Below are 21,567 nucleotides of genomic sequence, written 5' to 3'. Positions count from 1 at the left end.
CAGAAAGGGGCTCTTGTGCATGCCGTCATGCTGGCGAGTACAAGCAGTCAGCTCAGCACACAGACTGAACTTCAGTGGCAGTGCGCTGCTAAGTTTCTTGTGAGAGGCCACTGAACAGCCTGACTCTGATGCCCCCTGAGTATGTGAAGTTATACCATTGTTTTCCTCCTGCTTTTGATGTGCAACAATGCTTTAGATTTTGGACTTGCAGGATTGGGCAAGTTTATAAACGGTCCTTTATTGTTCCTCCAAGAAATACTGTTTAAGAATTCTGGCTAAACATTAGTTGCAAACTTTTACAGACTCATAAATTATGTATTAAACTTTGGGCTAATTATCTACCTATGTTGACTTATGCCTACACCAAACAACTTATCAAGTGATTTCACTGTCGCAGACAAAAGTTTCAATATTGGAATAAAATCACACGAGTTGAAGTGTATTCTCTTTATCTCGATCGTTTGGTGTAAGGTGGTCAGGATAGCTGCCTCAACTGTCTTTTTTCTTGTCTTGACGTACCAAGAAAATCGACCAAATTTTAGCCTTGGCTCATCCAGATTGTGATTGTGATTGTGACACTGCTGCTTCTCTTCTTTTAAATTTCCAACTGAAGCATGATTGGAAATAATCTCAAAAGGGATGAAGTTTTGCAAATAGTGACCATGTGACATTTAGTCTTGGTTAATTGTAAATTGTTAGTATAAGTATAACCATTTCCACAGAATCATCCACCAACTACTATGAATGAAAGCTAGAAGTAGCAAGGAAGGGAAGTCTGCATCCATCAGAGTCTTTAGTCTATTAGGACTTAAAGCTAACGATTGCAGACTTCTAACTGCAGGATAAAATATTCCCAAGTACAAAAGAACATCTGTCTGAAGGTACTGTCGCATGCCAAAGTGTCTCTCACAGGACAATACTGTAATAACTCACCATGTACCATCAGAACGGCACTGGCGAAAGTTCTGAGGGACACACCGCCAAAGGCAAAACACATCATACAGTACCATAGAGAGCATCCTGAGCAGCTGCATCACTCCCTGGTTTGGGACCTGCACGTTCTTTGACCGCAAGACCCTCCAACGCATTGTGAGGACAGCTGAGAGTCTCTCTCCCCTCCGTCAAGGACATTTACATTGCCCGCTGCATCCGCAAAGCAACCAGCATTGTGGATGACTCCACCCACCCTTCACACAGACTGTTCTCCCTCCTGCCATCAGCAAGAAGGTACCACAGTATCTGGTCCAACACGACCAGACTCTGCAATAGCTTCTTTCCCCAAGCCATCAGACTTCTCAACTCCAGAGACTGAACTGATATTTTTTTCTGTTCCATGCATATACACACACACACACACACACACACACACACACACACACACACTCAGACTCTCTCTTTCTCTCTCATTCTCCAACCATTTACCCCAGACAATATGGGAAGCATTTTGCACAAATAACTTTACTACCTCACTGGACTCAATATTTATTGCACACTGCATAATTTGCACACTACCCCTAATTTATTTATTATCCTCTGTCTGTACTCTGTTGTGTTGTCTGTCCGCACTTGCACTGTGTTGCACTTGTGTTCTGTATGCACTGTGTTGCACCGTGGTCCTGGAGGAACTTTGTTTCATTTCACTGTGTACTCTGTATGTAGCTGAAATGACAATAAAACCCACTTGACTTGACATCTGGACAGCATAATGCACTGAGACCTCGAACACTACTTACTATGTATTTTATAATTATCTATATTGTTAACTTCCAGGAGCATGGTGGGAAATTATCTCAAAAGGAATCTAGTTGCAGTTTGCAGAGCGACCCTGCAAGAACTCTATAGTGCCTATAGTGCCCATGAATAGTGAATAGTGACGACGTATGAAACGGGCAGGTTTGCTGAATCATGCTAGCACCATACATGACATATGTTGCTGCTACATGAAGCCATATATACACACATGGACAAAACTGTTGATAACCCTCGGTTAATGAAAGGAAAAACCCACAATGATCACAGAAATAACTTGAATCTGACAAAAGTAATAATAAATAAATATGCTATGAAAATTAAGCAATCAGACATTGCTTTTCAATCGTGCTTCAACAGAATTATTTTTAAAAATAAACTCATGAAACAGGCCTGGACAGAAATGATGGTACCCATGACTTAATATTTTGTTGCACAACCTTTTGAGGCAATCACTGCAATCAAACGCTTCCTTTAACGGTCAATGAGACTTCTGCACCTCTCAGCAGGTATTTTGGCCCACTCCTCATGAGCAAACTGCTCCAGTTGTCTCAGGTTTGAAGGGTGCCTTTTCCAGATGGCATGTTTCATTATCCTGTTGCAGGACCCATGTCCTGCGACTGAGACCAAGCTTTCTGACACTGGGCAGCACATTTCTCTCTAGAATCCCTTGATAGTCTTGAGATTTCATTGTACCCTGCACAGATTCAAAACACCCTGTGCTAGATGCAGCAAAGCAGCCCCAGAACATAACAGAGCCTCCTCCATGTTTCACAGTAGGGACAGTGTTCTTTTCTTAATATGCTTCATTTTTCCGTCTGTGAACATAGAGCTGATGTGCCTTGGCAAAAAGTTCAATCTGTCCATAGGAAATTCTCCCAGAAGCTTTGAGGCTTGTCAACATATAGTTTGGCAAATTTCAGCTTTTTTATGATTTGTTTTCAACTAAACCTGTGGAAGCAAGAGGGGGCAAGGCTAACAGCTAACCAGCTACAATCTCTTCAGCTAGCTAACAGCACATCACTCTCACACAAGGACACTATCCAGTAAGACTCAGGAATAATTAGTGTTTTCGTTACAGTGTTAAAACTATGCTATAATTTGCAAGTTCTGGGAGCCTCTCAATGGTGACGTAACCAGTTAATAAAAGCAGGAATTTTCTTTCAGTTACATCTACATTATCCACAGGTGTCTGACCAGTTTGTCGAGCATTACAAGTACCCCCATTGCATGGACACAAAAACAAATAAAAACTGACCTGTTATTTTAGTGTAATACTTATCAATTGTGAACATCACTTGCAGTTTGAATAATGCCGTGTGAGCAATGTACAGCAGTATATTCTCCACCCGCTCCAGGAAGTTCATGTGATCGGTGAGATGCCCTTGGGTGGATCCAGCGGGCACATAGGAAAATGGAATTGGCAACTGACCGCACAATCTCTCCAAAGTGTACGCTGTAGTGAGCCGAAGAGATGCCACATGGGGCAGGCCGAGGGTCTCTGCCAATAAATCACTGCATGGCACCACGGGATCATACAGAACTGCGTCAAAGTTCAACTCCCTGAGTGAAGCTAGGAGCTTTGCATTAAGGAGCATACCGTCACACACTGCCTCAAGATAGCGCCCATGATCAGACATCATGTTCCAAAACAAGGAAAAGGCCCGTATCCCGGTGATGGAGTCATTCATTGAAGCATCCATGAAGTTCTGCAGAATGTTCTGTACTTCTTGCTCCTCCATGTTGATCTGAAAAACAATGTTTTGGAAGTTGTCCTTTTGCGAGAACTTGATTGAAGGTGAGGCGCTGTGTGTAAGAGCGGTCACGCTGTGGTTCCGAGCGACCAGCTCATTCACGATCGCTAGCATGCTGCGCCAGTGGCTGTAGTCTGCAGGAAGTGCCAGGATGTTTCCACCGAGAGCTATTTCAGACCCACAGAGCAGCAAAGCCACCAAGGGGAGCAGATATCTGGGCATCATTGTATCAAACTAACAGACCGGTAGGTGACTTGTTGACTGTACCATCAACCACACACAACCCTGAAAGCCTCATCCCTGAACTCGGATATATGTCACACTGAACTGGGACAAAGGAGATGGGGCGCGTGCATGTTCAGCAGATTGTGTTTGCTCAGGGCACAGCCTCTAATCAGTCAATAAGTACACTTGCGCAACTCCAGTCTTATGACTACAAGTGTATGGCATGATTTGACTACACTGTGATTAGATGTGGAAAGGCTCATATGTTGGCACCGAATTCAATACAGTGCATTACTCAGCACAGGAAACTGCACTTGAACCAAGGTTACTGGCTCAAAAGTCAACTGTCAAGTCCCTACAGGCTCTAATCTTGTAGTTTCTTTCCGCCACCTAGAGAGTGAACATGGTCATGTGCTGAGGATCAGAAGAACATAGCTGAGAGACATATTTCAGGTGGCCTTAATTTACAGAAAAAACTAGTAGCTGGAAAAGTCCAGTGCTCCCATTGCATTGGGGCAAAACCAAATATACCTACCTGTTATTTTAGTGTAATACCCATCAAAAGTTAACATCACTTGCAGTTTGAAAACTGCTGTGTGAGCAATGTTCAGCAGCATGTTCTCTACCCGCTCAATGAAGTTCATCTGATCGGTGAGATGCCCCTGGGAGGCTCCAGCGGGCACATAGGAAGGAGGAACTGGCAACTGACCGCATAGTCTCTCCAAACTGTGAGCAAAACTGACTCGAAAGGACACCACATGAGGCAGGCCGAGCGTTTCTGCCAACAGATCACTGCACGGCATCACAGGATCGTACAGAACTGCATCAAAGTGTGACTCTTTAAGTGAAGCTATGAGCTCTTTATTAAGGAGCATCCCTACACACACTGCCTCAAGATAGCTCTCATAATCAGACATCATGCTCCAAAACAGGTACAACCCCCAAATCCCAGTGATGGTGTCATTCATCCAAGTATTGAGGAAGTTCTGCCACATGGCTCGTACATCTTTCTCCTCCATGTTGATCTTAAAAGCAAAGTATCTGAAGTTCTCTGTCTGTGATAACTTGACTGAAGGTGAGGCGCTGTGCGTAAGGACGGTCACGCTGTGGTTCCGAGCCACCAGCTCCTCCACGATTGCGCGCATGTTGATCCAGTGGCTGTATTCACCAGGAAGCACCAGGACGTTTCCTCCGAGAGCTGTTTCAGACCCACAGAGCAGCAAAGCCACCAAGGGGAGCAGATATCTGGGTGTCATTGTATATAAAACTAACAGACAGCTAGAGTATGTGTTGCCTATACAGTCAGCCTTGCATGTTCCTAAAACTGAACACCGGTTTAAGTTACAGTGAACTGGGACAAAGGAGGAGGGGCGGTGCATGTTTACCACATTGTGTTTGCTCAGTGTACAGCCCCTAATCAGTCAATGAACTTGCTCAACCCTTAGGGATTATGACTGTGGGTATGCAAAAACCTTGGCTCTAAGGCTCTAAGCATCTTCAGTGCACCATACAGGGATTAAGCCTAGCCTGGAGATTCTCCATTGACAGGTAAATGTAATCTAGGACTAGGCTTAGTCCTTGTCTGGCAAGGACTGCCCCCAGAAGTACTTAATAAGTTCAAGATACCAGACAGAAAAAGCACAGCTGGGCAAAGGACACGGAAGGGTCAATCTATGAATCAACAACGACTATAAGTCTTTGACAATATCACAGCCTGTTCAGGATGACTCTGGGACAGGTCCTTTGGGACTTCCTGACCAGTTGACCACACACTCTTATCACACTGCACCTGATTAGACTGTAAATAGATGTGCAAAGGCTTCAGCATTGGCATTAACTCCAAAACTTTACATTACCAAGCACAGAAAACCAAGGTTCCTGGCTTACATATCAAGTGTCAAGTGCCTACAGCCTCTAACCTTAGATGTTACACACAGCCATACTCGGAGGATCAGGAAAGCTAAACATAGAGAGACATAATAAACAAAATAAACTTACCAGTAAATCTGGTGTAATACTTCTCAAACATTACCATCACCTGCAGTTTGAAAACTGCTGTGTGAGCAATGTACAGCAGCATATTCTCTACCCGCTCCATGAAGCTCATCTGATCGGTGAGATGGCCTTGGACGGCCACAGCGGGCACATACGAAAGTGGGGCCGGCAACTGACCGCACAACCTCTCTATAGTGTACGCAAAACTGAGCCGAAGAGACACCACATGGGGCACGCCGAGGTCCTCTGCCAATAAATCGCTGCACATCATCATGGGGTCATACAGAACTGCATCAAAGTTGGACTCCTTAAGTGAAGCTAGGAGCTCTTTATTGAGGAGCATTCCCTCACATAATGCCTGAAGATAACCCTCAAATCCAGACATCATGTTCCAAAGGAGGGAAAACTGTTAAATCCTGGTGACTGTGTCATTCATCCAGGAATTGATGAAGTTCATCCACACATTAACTGCATCTTGCTGCTCCAAGTTGATCTTAAAAACAACATACTTGCAGTTCTCTTTTTGCGGGTACTTGACCGAAGGTGTGGCGCTGTGTGCGAGAATGGTCACGCTGTGGTTCCGAGTTACCAGCTCATCCACGATTGCACGCATGTTGTGCCAGTGGCTGTATTCACCAGGAAGCACCAGAATGATACCACCGAGAGCTATTTCAGACCCACAGAGCAGCAAAGCTGCAACAGGGAGCAGATATCTGTAGAACATTGTATCAAACTGACACTTAGCTTCTTGTCCCTACAATCCCCAAACATGAACTCTGATTTAAGCTACACTGAACTGGGGCAAAGGAGATAGGGCGGGTTGACGATTGCCAGGTTGCTTGCTGAACACTCTGCCACTCAGTCAGTCAATGAACTCACACAACCCCAAGGGTTTATGACTATGGGCTAACAGCATGGGTTTACAAGCACTGTTCTAACCGTTCAACACCTTCAACCAACCAGGTAGAAGAAAACAGGCACTGTTGAACAAAAGGAAACTGTAGGATCAACCAATGAAGCAACCATGACTATAATCGTATGTCTGACGATTCACAGTCTGTTCAGGGTGACTGTGGGAGAGGTCTTTGACATGGCAAACACCTGGCCAGTTGACATGTGCTGGTCCCACTCTGCCAGATTACTGTTTGATAAATTCCAACTGGACTTAAACCAAAGTTTCTGATGGGAAAATTCATAATTGTCAGTGCCTACAAAAATCTGTATTTTTTTCTTTCTCTATTTTGGAGGTTATGCAAGGACCTGGAGATGCTCAGGATCAGAAGAATTATACTTACTATACATTTAATAATTAAAAATAATGAGAGAAGAAAATTATTTACCCAGGAGTTCAGTATACAGGGGATTCCACTTTGTTTTGGCCACAAGAAGGAAGACTATATCTTGAAAAATATGAAACAAAACATTTTTCACTCTCTGAAGGAAATCCATCTCATCCTTGTAGCCGAGGGTAGCTCCCGGCACGTAGGAGGGTGGTGCTGGCAGCTGTCCACAGAGTCGCTCCATGGCACTCCCAAAAGAGAACCGTAGACTGATGATAAACGGCAGGTTCAGCTTCTGGGCCAGCAGTTCCCCACATATGTTCATGGGGTCTGTCAGAAGGACCTCAAATTCCTCCTGACGCCACTTCTCCAGAAGATCTCCACGTGCAAAGAGATTCCGGCAGAAGATGTCATTCTGCTCTGCAATTACGTCAATGTGCTCCTTCATCTTCAGAAAAGCCTGGACTACATTGTCATTTTGCAGGTCATATGTCCAGTACTTTATAAACCTCTCAAAATTGTCAATGACCTCCTGCCTGGTGTGGGGCACTGGGATAATGTCCACGTTGTAGCCCTTAGACGGAGTCGTCTTCACCGACGGTGTAGCACTGTGGGTAACTACAGTCACATTGTGTCCTCTAGCGATCAGCTCCTCTATGATGACTTTGATGTTCAGCCAGTGGCTGAATTCCCCTGGCCAGATGAGGATCTTCCCTGCAGTCACGCACAGTGGAGCCTGGCCCAGGCTGAGCAGAAGCAGAAGGCAGAAAGCGGCTCTCGTGCATGCCATCATGCTGGCGAGTACAAGCGGTCAGCTCAGCACACAGACTGAACTTCAGTGGCAGCGTGCTGCTAAGTACCTTGTGAGAGGCCAGAATTGCAAGTTGCACAATCCACCGCACACAACAGCCTGACCTTTATATCCCGATTCCTCCTGAGTGTGTAAAGTTATACAACAGCGTTTCCCTCCTGCTTCTGATGTACAAAAATGCTTTAGATTTTACAGATTTTTGGACTGAGATCTTTGGATGACATCAATGATGAGCGATTTTGTTCGAAAATAATAATCTGACACCAATTTCCACTCAGTATCGCCACAGATTACCACAGGCCAGGTGGACAGTGTTAAATCATATCATGTACAGATCAGATATTACTGCCATATTTACACACACTATGTTACTCAAGCCACTTAATCTTCTATAAAATAAGACTGCCCATAAAACCTTGTGAGAAACTACTGAAGACCAACTGAAATTACGGTTTCTTGCTTGGCAAATGCAAAGTTACTGTTGAGGAATTCTGGCTAAACATTGGTTGCAAATTATTACAGACATAGAAAGTCAGTGTAAGGCACTCGGTATCGAGCCCTCCTCCGGGGCGATTCCGAGCCGCTGTCCACAGGGCCAAATAAGGACTTCCGCCTTAGTTACGTCATGTTCATGTTCATTTACGTTCATGTGTTTGGTTCAGTGAGTCGTTTCATGTTCATTTGGTTCAGGAGTTACACCTGGGACTGGGGGATATTTAAGGAGCCTCGACACCGCCATTCGGTGCCAAGAATTGCACGCACTGGAGCCTCCAGGATGGCCTGAGGTTCCACGTTGGTTTCAGGCGTGCTTAGGAAGGCTCAGGATTCACCCACGTTCAGAAGTCAGTCTCCCGGCCATTCACGTATCAAGCAAGGCTCGCACGCTTCCTGTTTGGATGCTCAAGGTACCCACGCTCCAGCAAGGTCCAGGTTTGGTCGGCCTTGCCGTTTGGCCTAGCAGCTGGTTCCCCAGCACCCCTCGTTTTTTATCAAGCATAGCTCAGGTCCTTGTTTACGTTAAACCCCCCCATCGCCCAGGCGCTACCTGTAGGGTTTAGTTGTAGCCCCCTTTTGGTTCCGGCTTAGCTCCCAACTCCTCCCAGTCCCAGGTTCTGTTCTGTTCGCCATTTCGTTTGTCAGGTTTGAGTTTTGTTGATCACTGTTGATCACTGTTTGCTGTATTTTGCCTCACTTGCCATCTTCTTGTTATCTGTTTTTGTTAATAAATCTGCTTGCTTTGAATCCATCTCTGCGAGTGTTCGTCCCGTCTTGGTCAGGCCTAGCACGCCATGAAAGTCAGCATCATTTGACCCCTTTAATTCTAGTAATTACAGGCTAATGATCTACTTAAGCTGGCCTTACACTAAACTATTTTTTGTGCCCATTTCTGACGTCTTTTCCAGTCTTGCTGAAATCACAGGAGCAGCAACGTACGCACAGTGGTCAGGATAGCTGCCTTAACTCAATATTTTTCTCATCTTGACGTAAAATCAAGTGTTTAATATTAATCCCACGTTTATTGTGATGTGGACATTGTGAATAACCAATAGGTGAGCTCTCTCCAGCACCAAAGAGGAAGCACCTTGCTGTCCCCGTTCACTTACCCAGGGTTATGCTACTGCACAGGAAGGCAGATGTGGCCAAACACAGCCTCTGTTTGTGCACCACTGTTTAACAGTTTCTCTTCTTGATAATTCCCACTAGGAGCATGATGGGAAATAATCTTAAAAGGAATGTTGCAGTTTTGCAAATAGTGACCCTGGAAGATTTAGCCTTGGTTAATTGGAGTTAGTCAGCACACGTCTCAGGGCCGTCTCGGCATCAAGTATTAGGACTTGATGCTGACAATGGCAGACCTCTAGCTGCAGGCGAGAATAGACACCAAGTACAAAACAACATCTGTCCGCATGCCAAAGTGTCTCCGACAGGACAACACTGTAATAACTCACCATGTACCATCAGAACGGCACTGGCGAAAGCTCTGAGGGACACACCGCAAGGCAGAACACATCTGGACAGCATAATGCACTGTGACCTAGAACACTACCTACTATCTCTGCCTTTAGCCTGCATGCTATTAACAACCTAACTCTGAACTCTGCCTATAGTGCCCATAACTAGTGGATAGGGACAAAGTATACGAATCAGGGGAAGGTTTGCTGAATCATGCTTGCTCTATACACACTGTATGATGCTGCTATATGAAGTCATATATAAAAATCCTGTAGAAAATCTTCAAACACAGACTCAAGACCCTCCTCTTCTGAGAGTACTTGGGTGAATAGTAGAGTGGTCTCCTTACTGACTTGTGTTTAGGAGTCTAAACTTAGAGGATCTTTGAATTATTAGTCTATTCAAACTAGCTGAGGTTTTTCTTAAGTAAATAGCAAAGCACTTTTGTAAGTCGCTCTGGAGAAGAGCGTCTGCTAAATGCCTTAAATGTTATTAGCCAATGCTAGCTTTCACCATCTCCTCTCTCCATCGCCTAGTGCCTTGAAAACAAACAGGACTAGGACTGCTGACTAGAAAGTAAAGTACCAGCTAAATTTTTTACCAGTAAGACTTGATAAAGCTTAACCTGTGGAAGCGAGAGGGGGCAAGGCTAATAGCTAACCAGCTACAATCTCTTCAGCTAGCTAATAGCACATCACTCTGAGAGGACACAATATTTACAGTGTTTTCATTACAGTGTTAAAACTATGCTATAATATGCAAGCCCCTCATGGTGACGTAACCAGCTAATAAAAGCAAAAAAATAATAATTATTGCTTCTTTTTTTTCAGAAGCCTTCTGTAAAACAAAAATCAGCCGTTTTTTAATATGCCAAATAACAGGGTTGTAAATATGCAAGACTATTAAAACTATGTAAGACCACCAGCTATTAAAAGCAGATCTATCAGGCCATGGGTGATCCAGCGGACTAAGACGCTGTCACTGTGATGAGAGGGTCGCTGGTTTGTATCCCGATCCCGCTGCTAGCCATCAACAGCCGGGGCCCCCGAAAGAGCACAATTAGCCTGGTTCTAGGGCTCTAGGGTGGGTAGGCGCAACACATGACCGCGCGTTGGGTGCCTGGTGGCTTCGCATCTGCAGCAGCTGGAAAAAGAGGTGTGGCTGGCTGTGCACGTGTCGAAGGGGGCGTGTGTTGGTCTCACCCTCACTAGTGTTGGGGGGTGTTGCATGTTATTGGGGGGAGGGAGAGAATATGTATGGGTTGGGTAGTTGGTGATCTAAATTGGAGAAAACGGGTAAAAAAAAAAAAGCCTACCATAACAAAGATATATGCAAAATAACAGGGTTGTAAATGATGCCACAGCCAAATACATATATTCACTGTTTAGACATCAAATAACAACTTAACCACTAAATATTTTTGAACAAAACCCAGTGTGCCTTTGCTTTACTTTAATAATGGCTCCCTCTCTTGGCTTCAATGGGTATTGCACATGGCTAAGCTCAACTCAAGGCCAACTTACCAACCTCAAGCTGCAACTAACAAGGATTTGTATATCTGATTGTTTCCTGGATTTTGATTACAGACCTGCCTGTGATATATGTCTGCCGGTTTCTGACCCCTTCCTGCCCTGCCCTGCCCTGCCCTGACCATGAGCATGAGCAAAGCTTTAAACATCCTCTCTGCAGGTGCAGCCGGCCTCAACCCTATTATTACAGAAGACCTTACTGCCGAAAGCTGCAGCAAGTGATTTCACCCCCAAGGTCTTCTCTTTACCACCAGCAAACACCTGCTTCTACTGTGGGGAGCCTGAGCATGGGAAGGAGTTGAGTGCCAAAGCTACTTGGCCCACTTTAATGAGTCGCTCCAGTCTGAGGAGGCTCAGTTGGCGTCTGTGTGACATAGCGTGCAGCTCTTATTTTCCCAAACCTGTAATTTCAATACAATTTCAAAATCAAAAGAGAAAAAGAAAAGTGCGTGAATAGAAAGAGGAGATCATTACTCACCCATAACTGAACCCATTTAAATCTAGGCTTAATGGTCATGTATTGAATTTCAGGCTAATTACGAGAATAAGGAACAGAACTCTGTGTCCATCAAAGGGCCTTTAGTGTTTAAAGACAATTGCAGACTTCTAGAGTCCCACACTCTTCAAAATCAAGGTGCAACAAATGGTTCTTTGTGGCGATACCATAGAAGAACCACTTTTGTTTCCATGAAGGACCATATATGGCATAGTGTGTGTGTATGTGTGTAAGTGTGAAGTACCTTTTTAAGACCTATAAAACTCTCTTGGTGTAAAGGTTTGTCAATTTATTTGTCACATCACACAAAAATGTTTTTCATGAACCAAAAGTGGTTCTTCTATGGAACCTTTTATAGCACCATTATTTTTTTAGTGTAAGATACTGTAGTAATAGCATTCCAAAGTGACTCCAACTGGACACCACTGTAATAACTCACCATATCCCATCAGAACTGTACTGGTGAATGTTCTGAGGGACACCCCACCAAAGACTATAAAAAATATCTAGACAGCAAAATGCACTGTGACCTAGAACACTACTTACTATCTCTGCCTTTAGCCTGCATGCTGAACTCTGAACTCTGCCTATAGTGCCCATTACTAGTGGATAGGGACAAAGTATATGAAACAGGGGCAGGTGTGCTGAATCATGCTTGCTCTACATATGAAATCATGTGACACTTCATAATCCACACTTCTCAGCAGCCAATAAGCAGTTGTTTTTTGATCATTTCGAATGTGACACTGTGTGTCTGACCAGAGAAATGCTTTCCATCAGCAATTCTTGAGACTTAACCACTTAAAGGGGCTCTAGGACATAAAACTGTATTTACCTTGGCATAGCTAAATAATGAGAGTTCAGAACATGGAAGTGACAAACCATGAACATCAAGCACTGTTCCTCCTGTAAATCCAGCACATCCAAATCAGGCCTGGAATGGGTCAAACCCAAAACCCGGTGTATTGTTTTTTAATAACAGACTTGACTTTATATTTGCACCCTAACATTTCTATAAACCCAGTCCACTAGAGAAAGCCCTAGTCAACGCTGGAGAAACCGTTAAACACCATAACCACTTCAGAAGAATATGATGGTGATACTGGAGAGCAGCATACCATCACCAGACGTTGCTAGTTATGCCAGTGTCCACAGAAGGTGAGCTCAAACCCAGCACGTGACGAAGCGAAAGCCGGGAAAGCAAAGATAACATGATCCCTTATAACATGATCCCTTAGGCTTACAGCTAACCGGCTACAATCTCTTCAGCTTGCTAACAGCACATCACTCTGAGAGGACACAATGAGAGGACAGCAGTGTTATTCGGTAAGACTCTGAAATAATTACATTACATTACATTTTGAGGCAAAATAACAGGGTTGTAAATAACAGGCATGTGAAATAGCATTTGAGCATTTTACTAAACCCAGTGTGATTTTGACTACACTTGAGTTATGGCTCCTTCTCGTGGCCTCAGTGGATACTACACATGGCTAGACCACAGGCTAAGCTCCACTTCACACCTGAAGGCACTTCCAACCTCATGCTGGGACTAACCAGGATTCTTCGTAATCCCCTGGTTTCTCAGTGTGGTTGTGAAGTCTCTATGGACCTGCCTATGATTATACCTGTATGCCTGTTTTCTCCTGCCTGCCCTGACCATGATTTAATTGATCCCCTCTTTGCCTCCAGAAGCTGTAGCAAGTGACATTACCCCCAAAACTGCTGCCTTACCACCTGCAATCCCATGATCCTGCTGTGGGGCGCCTGAACAGTGGGAGGAGTGCCTAAGCTATCTGGCCCACATATATAATTCATTTCAGTTAGAGGAGGATAAAGTGGCATCCGTGGTTCTGTTAGTGTGAGGACCTGCCTTGGACTGGGTGGTTCATGTGTTTGACCAACAAGGTGAGCCAACTCACCTCTTTGCCCAATTCTGGGACCTCCTTCAGTCTGGAGAAAAGGCTAGTGACACAGTGGAGGGTATCTCACATGGAGTCCACATTTACATTTATGGCATTTAGCAGATGCTCTTATTCAAAGCGACTTACAAAAGTGCTTTGCTGTTTACTCAGAAAATACCCTTAGCTAGGTTGTATAGACTAGGATCCAAAAGATCCCTAAGCTTAGATGCTACTAAACACAAAAGTCTTCGCCCAAGTACTCTTGGAAGAGGAGGGTCTTCAACGAGTGACTCTGCCGTTCAGACACTCAGGGGGAGTTAATTCCACCACTTCAGTGAAGACGCTTGTCTTTTGTGGATCTTAAGGGATGGCGGGTCAAGCCAAGCCATATTTGAATGTGGAAGGGCTCTTGGTACTCATTGGCTTTTGACCATTGCCATCAAGTACAGAGGAGCTGGCTGGTCCAGTCTTGGATTTGTAGACCAGAGTTCTGAATCTGATGGGAGCAGCAGCTACAGGAAGCCAGTAAAGAGAGAATGCAGCAGAGGAGATGAACATGACTGAACTTACTGCATCCTGGATTAACTGCAGGGGCCTGTTGGTGTGCAGAGGGAGACCAGCCAGGAGAGAGTTGCAGTAATCAAGTCTTGAAGTGACGAGAGACTGAACGAGCACCTGGGTGACCTCTCTAGAGAGGAAGGGTCGAATTCTCTGATGCTGAAAAGGATAAATCTGCATGACTTGAGAATAATAACTGATCATAAATGACTACACCAAGGCTTCAAGCTTTTGTAGATGGAGCAACCAGTGAGTTCTCAATGGAGACGGAAAGATCATTGTTCACTGGTTTTCGTCTTCTGGTACTTGTCTGTAATGTATCTGCTTGTCTGTTTCCTGACCCCAGCCTATCCAGACTGTCAGTATGAAAAAAGTCTTAATGAATATATCGATCAGGTGCAGCTTATCTCCACCCGTTCATTTCAACGTGTTTGTAGTAATCTGGTGTCTTCAAGATTTGTAACAAACTATGTCAAGTATGTCCTACAACCTTGCTGCGCACCACATATGAAAACTGCCCCCTTCCATTGAGTAACTGGTATATGGACCCTGTGATGTTTGAAGAGGATTATCATAGGTTGCACTGTAAGGAAGGTTCAGCGAGCATAAAATCTAGTCCATAGGGCTACATGTGATTCACGCCGCACAATACAATACTGTGGATAACAAATTTGTTTCTAAAAACATGTCCGAGGTTCTCATTTATAATGGTTAAGACGGAATTCTGGGTTGCTTTCTGAACACCGAACAGATATTTTAGCAAAAATGGGTTTGAAGTCAGTTTAGTGACTAAAGTCAGTGTTGCTGTCAGTGTATAATATATGAATGCTTGTAGGAAAAAGAAATGCAGTCAGTTTAGATATTTAGATAATACTCAAATATACTCAGGAGACCAAGAACACAGCAAGCCTTTTCAGGAAGCAACACTACATGGACAACAATACTGGGACACTCGCTCATTCATCGCTTCTTCCAAAATCAAGAGTGGAGGTATTAGAGCATATTTTGGAGCATTGCTGAGATAATGTGATTGCATTCAGGGACGAGAGCATTAGAGAGATCAGGATATTGGCTCATCCCAAAAGTATTGGATGGAGCACCATCCATCATTCCAGAGAACACAGTTCCTCCACTGCTTAACAGCTCAATGCTGGGGGGCTATACACCCCTCTAGCCCACGCCTGGCATTATTCATGTTCATGTTTAGGTGCTAGTCCTATTCCATTGGCAATACTTCTCTACAGAGACTAGACAAGCTGTGAGTGCACAGCAATTGGTGCAACTAAAAGTAGATAAATGCATTTATTAGCAGGTGTGTCCACAAACATTTGGACATATAGTGTATTTCTGAACCCTGTTCCCTTAACGAGAACATATTAGAACATATTAAACTGCAGAAGTGTGACTTACCCATGATCTCTGTGTACAGGAAATCCCACTTTGCTGCAGTCACAAGACTAAACAACAGATCCTGGGAGAGACTGAACGCAAAGTTCTTCAGTCTCTGAATGAAATCCATTCGGTCTGTATTGCCAATGCCAATTCCCGGCACGTAGGAGGGTGGTGTTGGCAGCTGTCCGCAGAGTCGCTCCATGGCACTCCCAAAAGAGAACCTCAGACTGATGATGAATGGTAAGTTCAGCTTTGTGGCCAGCAAATCCCCACACATGTTCATGGGGTCTGTCAGAAGGACCTCGAATTCTTCCTGACGCCACTTCTCCAGCAGACCTTCATGCTCAAAGATGTTCCGGCACAGAGCGTGGTTCTGCTCTGTGGTCAAGTCAATGATCTCCTTGATCTTCAGAGACGTCTGGATTATGTTGTCGTTGGGCAGGTCATACATCCAGTACTTCATAAACTTCTCCAAATTGTCAATGACCTCCTGCCTGGTGTGGGGCACCGGGATAATGTCCACATTGTAACCCTTAGACGGAGTCGTCTTCACCGACGGTGTAGCACTGTGGGTAACTACAGTCACATTGTGTCCTCTAGCGATCAGCTCCTCTATGATGACTTTGATGTTCAGCCAGTGGCTGAATTCCCCTGGCCAGATGAGGATCTTCCCTGCAGTCACGCACAGTGGAGCCTGGCCCAGGCTGAGCAGAAGCAGAAGGCAGAAAGCGGCTCTCGTACATGCCGTCATGCTGGCGAGTACAAGCAGTCAGCTCAGCACACAGACTGAACGACAGAGGCGGAGCTGTTGCCTAATGGGTCAGAAATCCAATGTGTTGCAACCCATCATAAATGGAAACCTTACAGACAACAGCACCTCATATGAGTGCCTGAGCACTTCTCTGACACTGTATGGCCAAAAGCAAATCTCTTGAGCTGTACAGGTATGTTCTTATGTATGAATTAGTATCATATAACTTACTTTAGTCTTTCCGTTTCCGTGTGTGACCTGAATACTACGATCACAAAGAGAGAAGGCGGTGCCCTCTCACAAAGACCCATTGGAGATCACTGTTAACACATTCATTTCCAGCACATTTTCTAACACACTCTCATTTCCACTTATCGAAAGTCTTGTGCCAGGACTAACACTCTCCTAACACCCTTACTGCACAATTAATTGGGGACAGCTTTCTATGTTCATAATATTTGCCATGATATGGATATATATGCATAGGTCCATAGTGCAGGTCACACACCTCACACATCACTTATTGTGAATAAACACCCACCCACAGCCACACAGTTGACACTGTTTAGCCTCTGTCAAATCATCCCGCAGATGCTTCACTAATATATATAAATATACAGTGAGGAAAATAAGTATTTGAATACCCTGCGACATTGCAAGTTCTCCCACTTAGAAATCATGGAGGGGTTTTCATCTTAGGTGCATGTCCACTGTGAGAGACATAATCTAAAAAAATATCCAGAAATCACAATATGACAAGTTGTACAACACTCTGACTTTCACTCTTGTTTTATTACACGAATTATTTTTTTCTCACAAATTAATTTACATTTTTAATAGGATTTTTTAAAAAGATTGCAATGATCATGCAGTTCAGTCTTTGACAAGTTTGACTTGAGCCAATGCCTGAATTCCCCAAGCTGGAAAGGGAATTACCATCGTTTTGCCATAAAGGGAAATGAGCACAAAATGTTGCACAAAAGCTTCATAGGAACTCATTCATTTTGCAATCTCTCAGGAGCCGTATGCAGCATATCATCACTGTCATACAAAAACCTTGTGTCTTGCCACAGGTGTATAAAAATAAGCCCCTAGTCCTGCAGTCTGCCTTTCTTCCACACATTAGTGAAAGACTGGGAGGTTCTGAAGAGCTCACTGAACTCCAGCGTGGTTCTGTATGTAACAGGAGACACCGCTGCAACAACAACAACCAGTCAGCTGGTGAAATTTCCTCCCTCCTAGATCTTCCACCATCAGCTGTGAGTGGTGTTATTGAACAGTGGAGGCATTTAGGAACCACAGCAGCTCAGCAAGACCACGTAAAGTTACAGAGCGGGGTCAGGGCCGAGTGCTGAGCTCAGAGCAGACTGCAGAAAAGTCTCCAACGCTCTGCTGCTGACTCAATAACTGCAGAGCTCCAGACCTGCTGCTGTTAGAGCTGCAAAGTGGGACCAGCTCCATATTAATGCCTATGGGTTTAGAATGGGATGACATAAAAGCTCCTGTAGGTGTAACGTACATTAGCTGCTGTCAAAGCAGTCAGTTAGCCAACACCACCATGGTCACCACATGGTACCTCCCACACCACACTACTGCTACCTCCTGTGTCGTGGTGGAAAAATACAATTAGCAGCAACACTAAATACTGCAGTCTATTTTAGTTGAAAAGTGGGTGTAGTCTGTGAGCTGTGGAAAATAACCTAGCTTGGATCTAACTTAGTCCACAGGTAAACAGGCTAAAGTTATCCATCTTCTTTATAAAAGCCCAGCGTTTACATTTCACTCCTCTTTTAGCCGACATTTAATCAATGCAGCCAAGGTTTTAGCAGCTATTGTGCCAGGACAGGCAGAAGCAGCTTCAGGCTCAGCAGCCCTGCCTCCTGGTACCTGGCAGCCGGTAGGTGTGCTGGCCAGCACCCATCATGCCGGGAAGTGTGCCAGCACCCACTGTGTCGGTTGGTGTGTCGGCTGGTGTGCTGGGAGGTGTACCAGCCAGCACCCACTGTGTCGGGAGGTGTGTCGGCTGGTGTGCTGGGAGGTGTACCAGCCAGCACCCACTGTGTCGGGAGGTGTGTCGGCTGGTGTGCTGGGAGGTGTACCAGCCAGCACCCACTGTGTCGGGAGGTGTGTCGGCTGGTGTGCTGGGAGGTATGCCAGCCAGCACCCACTGTGTCGGTTGGTGTGTCGGCTGGTGTGCTGGGAGGTGTACCAGCCAGCACCCACTGTGTCGGGAGGTGTGTTGGCTGGTGTGCTGGGAGGTGTGCCAGCCAGCACCCACTGTGTCGGCTTGTGTGCTGGGAGGTGTGCCGGCCAGCACCCACTGAGTCAGGAGGTGTGTCGCCTGGTGTGCTGGGAGGTGTGTCGGCCAGCACCCACTGTGTCGGGAGGTGTGTTGGCTGGTGTGCAGGGAGGTGTACCGGCCAGCGCCCACTGTGTCGGCTGGTGTGCTGGGAGATGTGCCGGCCAGCACCCACTGAGTCAGGAGGTGTGTCGCCTGGTGTGCTGGGAGGTGTACCAGCCAGCACCCACTGTGTCGGCTGGTGTGCTGGGAGGTGTGCTGGCCAGCACCCACTGAGTTAGGAGGTGTGTCGCCTGGTGTGCTGGGAGGTGTGCCGGCCAGCACCCACTGTGTCGGGAGGTGTGTTGGCTGGTGTGCAGGGAGGTGTACCGGCCAGCGCCCACTGTGTCGGCTGGTGTGCTGGGAGATGTGCCGGCCAGCACCCACTGAGTCAGGAGGTGTGTCGCCTGGTGTGCTGGGAGGTGTACCAGCCAGCACCCACTGTGTCGGCTGGTGTGCTGGGAGGTGTGCTGGCCAGCACCCACTGAGTTAGGAGGTGTGTCGCCTGGTGTGCTGGGAGGTGTGCCGGCCAGCACCCAGCGTCAAGCTGGTAAAGCTGGTCAAGCCAGTCCAGCTGGTAAAGCTGGTCAAGCCAGTCCAGCTGGTAAAACTGGTTCACCATCTTAGCTCTTGACCAGCATAGACTACAGCTTCACTTGAGTCTGATGGTTTAACTGGTCTACCAACAGGACCAGCCTGACCAAACAAGCCAAACAGTATGATCAAGCTAGTTTACCACCATGACCAAGGTCTTGGCAGACCATCAAGACCACAGCTTTGCCAAGGCAGCTGACCAGCATGACCATGCACGGTAACCAGTAAGACCACTAGCTTTACTACAACCTTGCTCAGGTTGGTAATGCACGCTAAAACACCCGTTATACTGGTTAAGAAATGAGGATGACCAGCTTTTTAACCATCTTGACCATCTAAGACCATCTGAAACCAGATACTTCAGCAGAGAGACCATGGTACAGTCAGCACGTGGTCACTGTGTTTGTGTTTGTACTACCTCACCTAATATTTCACTGAAGTAGGCATTCAGCTTCCCAAAGGTGAACACCTGGAAGGCCAGAGTGTGGAAGATGTAGAGGAGCACGTTGTAGAGGCGCTCGGTGAAGCTCATCCTGTCTGTGAGCTGGACTGGAGAAATGGGAACATAGGATGGTGGAGCTGGCATCTGACCACACAGCCTCTCCAAACTGTAGCCCAAGGACAGTCTGATAGAAATGATGAAGGGCAGGTGGAGAAGTTCTGCTAGCAGGTCGCAGCACGGCATCATGGGGTCGAAAAGCAGCACGTCGAACTTCTCGGCTCGTAGAGAAGCGAGGAGCTGCTGGTGGCGCAGCATCGCGTCGCAGCCGGTCAACTGAAAAGCCTGAATCCTCGAGGCCAAGTCTGCTATCCTGAGAGCCATGGTCAGCATGGAGGACCTGTGCGCCTCGTGCATCCACAAGTGGATCATCTCCTCGGAGAGCGCGTGGATCTCGTGGGCTTTCATGGGCACGTCGAACTGGAGAAAGTCATACTGGTCGTCGATCTGAATGGACGGCGAGGACGAGCTGACCAGCAGCTTCACGCTGTGGTTCCTCAGCAGAAGCTCGTCCACGATCACTCGCATGTTGTGCCAGTGGCTGTACTCTCCGGGCACCACCAGCACGTTACCACTCCGCGTGGAGCCCAGCAAGCACAGGAGCACGGCCACGCCGACAGACACCGACTTTCCTGGGCGAGACATTCTCCACCTTCTCCCTCTTTCACTTTCTCCCACTGACCGCAGCTCAGCTCAGCTCTGAAGGTGCTTCCTGTTAGAGAGCAGGGCTGGCTGGGCCATCCCACTAACCCTTCTCTCTCCTGCTGGTGTTTAGAGCTGGGTTTGGATGGGCAGGGCGATTTCACCCTGTATGAAATATGTATTTACATATATATGGATATATTTCATATGGGTTGAAACCACCCTGAACCATCTAAAAGCAGCTCTGAAACTCTGAAAGTGGTCTTGAGCTGGATACTGGAAAGTGTGTATATATATATATATATATATATATATATATATATATATATATATATAGGTGCTGGTCATAAAAATAGAATATCATGGAAAAGTTTATTTATTTCAGTAATTCAAAAAGTGAAACCTGTTTATTATATATATATATATATATATATATATATATATATATATATATATATATACACACACACATAATACAATGTTATATTATCCTCGACATGCTTAGAAAAGTCCATATGGCCCAGCTACATATATATATATATATATATATATATATATGACTTGGTGGATCTGAAGAGCTCACTGAACTCTGAGTGTGGTTCTGTATGTAATAGGAGACACCGCTGCAACAACAAGAAGTCAGCTGGTGAAATTTCCTCCCTCCTAGATCTTCCACCATCAGCTGGAAGTGTTTAGCAACTCGGTCATGAATCACATCTGATGAACGGGCCTAGGTTTGGCAATTGCCGGAAGAACGTTTCCTGTCTGACTGCACTGTGCCAGCTGTAAAGTTTGGTGGAGGAGGGATAATGCTATCGGGTTGTTTATCAGGGGCTGGCCTATAGGCCTCTTAGTTCTAGGAAATCTTAATGCTTCAGCTTAACAATACCTACTGGACAATCTTATGCTTCAGACATTGTGAAAACAGTTTGGAGAAGGGCTTTTTCTGTTCCAGCATGGCTAACTGTACAGTGCACAAAGTAAGGTCCATAAAGGCAAGTTTGGGTGCGTTTGGCGTGGAAGAACTTGACTGGCCCGCACAGAGCCCTGACCTCAAACCCTTCAAACACATTTGGTATGAACTAGAATAGAGATTG

General features: G+C 45.6%; 1 protein-coding gene across 7 annotated transcripts in view; it reads right to left on the bottom strand.

The window, feature by feature from the left end:
• The window catches only part of LOC140535389 (UDP-glucuronosyltransferase 2C1-like), a 31,100-nt gene extending 10,610 nt beyond the window's left edge, over positions 1-20,490 (bottom strand). The window contains exon 1 of one of the 7 annotated variants that reach the window (XM_072656981.1): positions 19,753-20,490. In XM_072656981.1, the coding sequence (XP_072513082.1) occupies positions 19,753-20,473 (721 nt within the window). In that variant the 5' untranslated portion in view covers positions 20,474-20,490. Of the gene's footprint in view, positions 1-3,007; positions 3,799-4,263; positions 5,043-5,726; positions 6,149-7,063; positions 7,797-15,664; positions 16,423-19,752 lie in introns of those variants that run through there. The other 6 variants (XM_072656759.1, XM_072657053.1, XM_072657217.1 and 3 more) reach the window with 6 other exon arrangements.
• Positions 20,491-21,567: the final 1,077 nt, after the last annotated feature.

Source organism: Salminus brasiliensis, chromosome 1 (genome assembly GCF_030463535.1).
Source record: "Salminus brasiliensis chromosome 1, fSalBra1.hap2, whole genome shotgun sequence".
In the NCBI taxonomy this organism is placed as follows: Eukaryota; Metazoa; Chordata; class Actinopteri; order Characiformes; family Bryconidae; genus Salminus; species Salminus brasiliensis.
The sequence above is the reverse complement of the archived record's forward strand: the minus strand, read 5'-3'. Positions and strand labels throughout refer to the sequence as shown.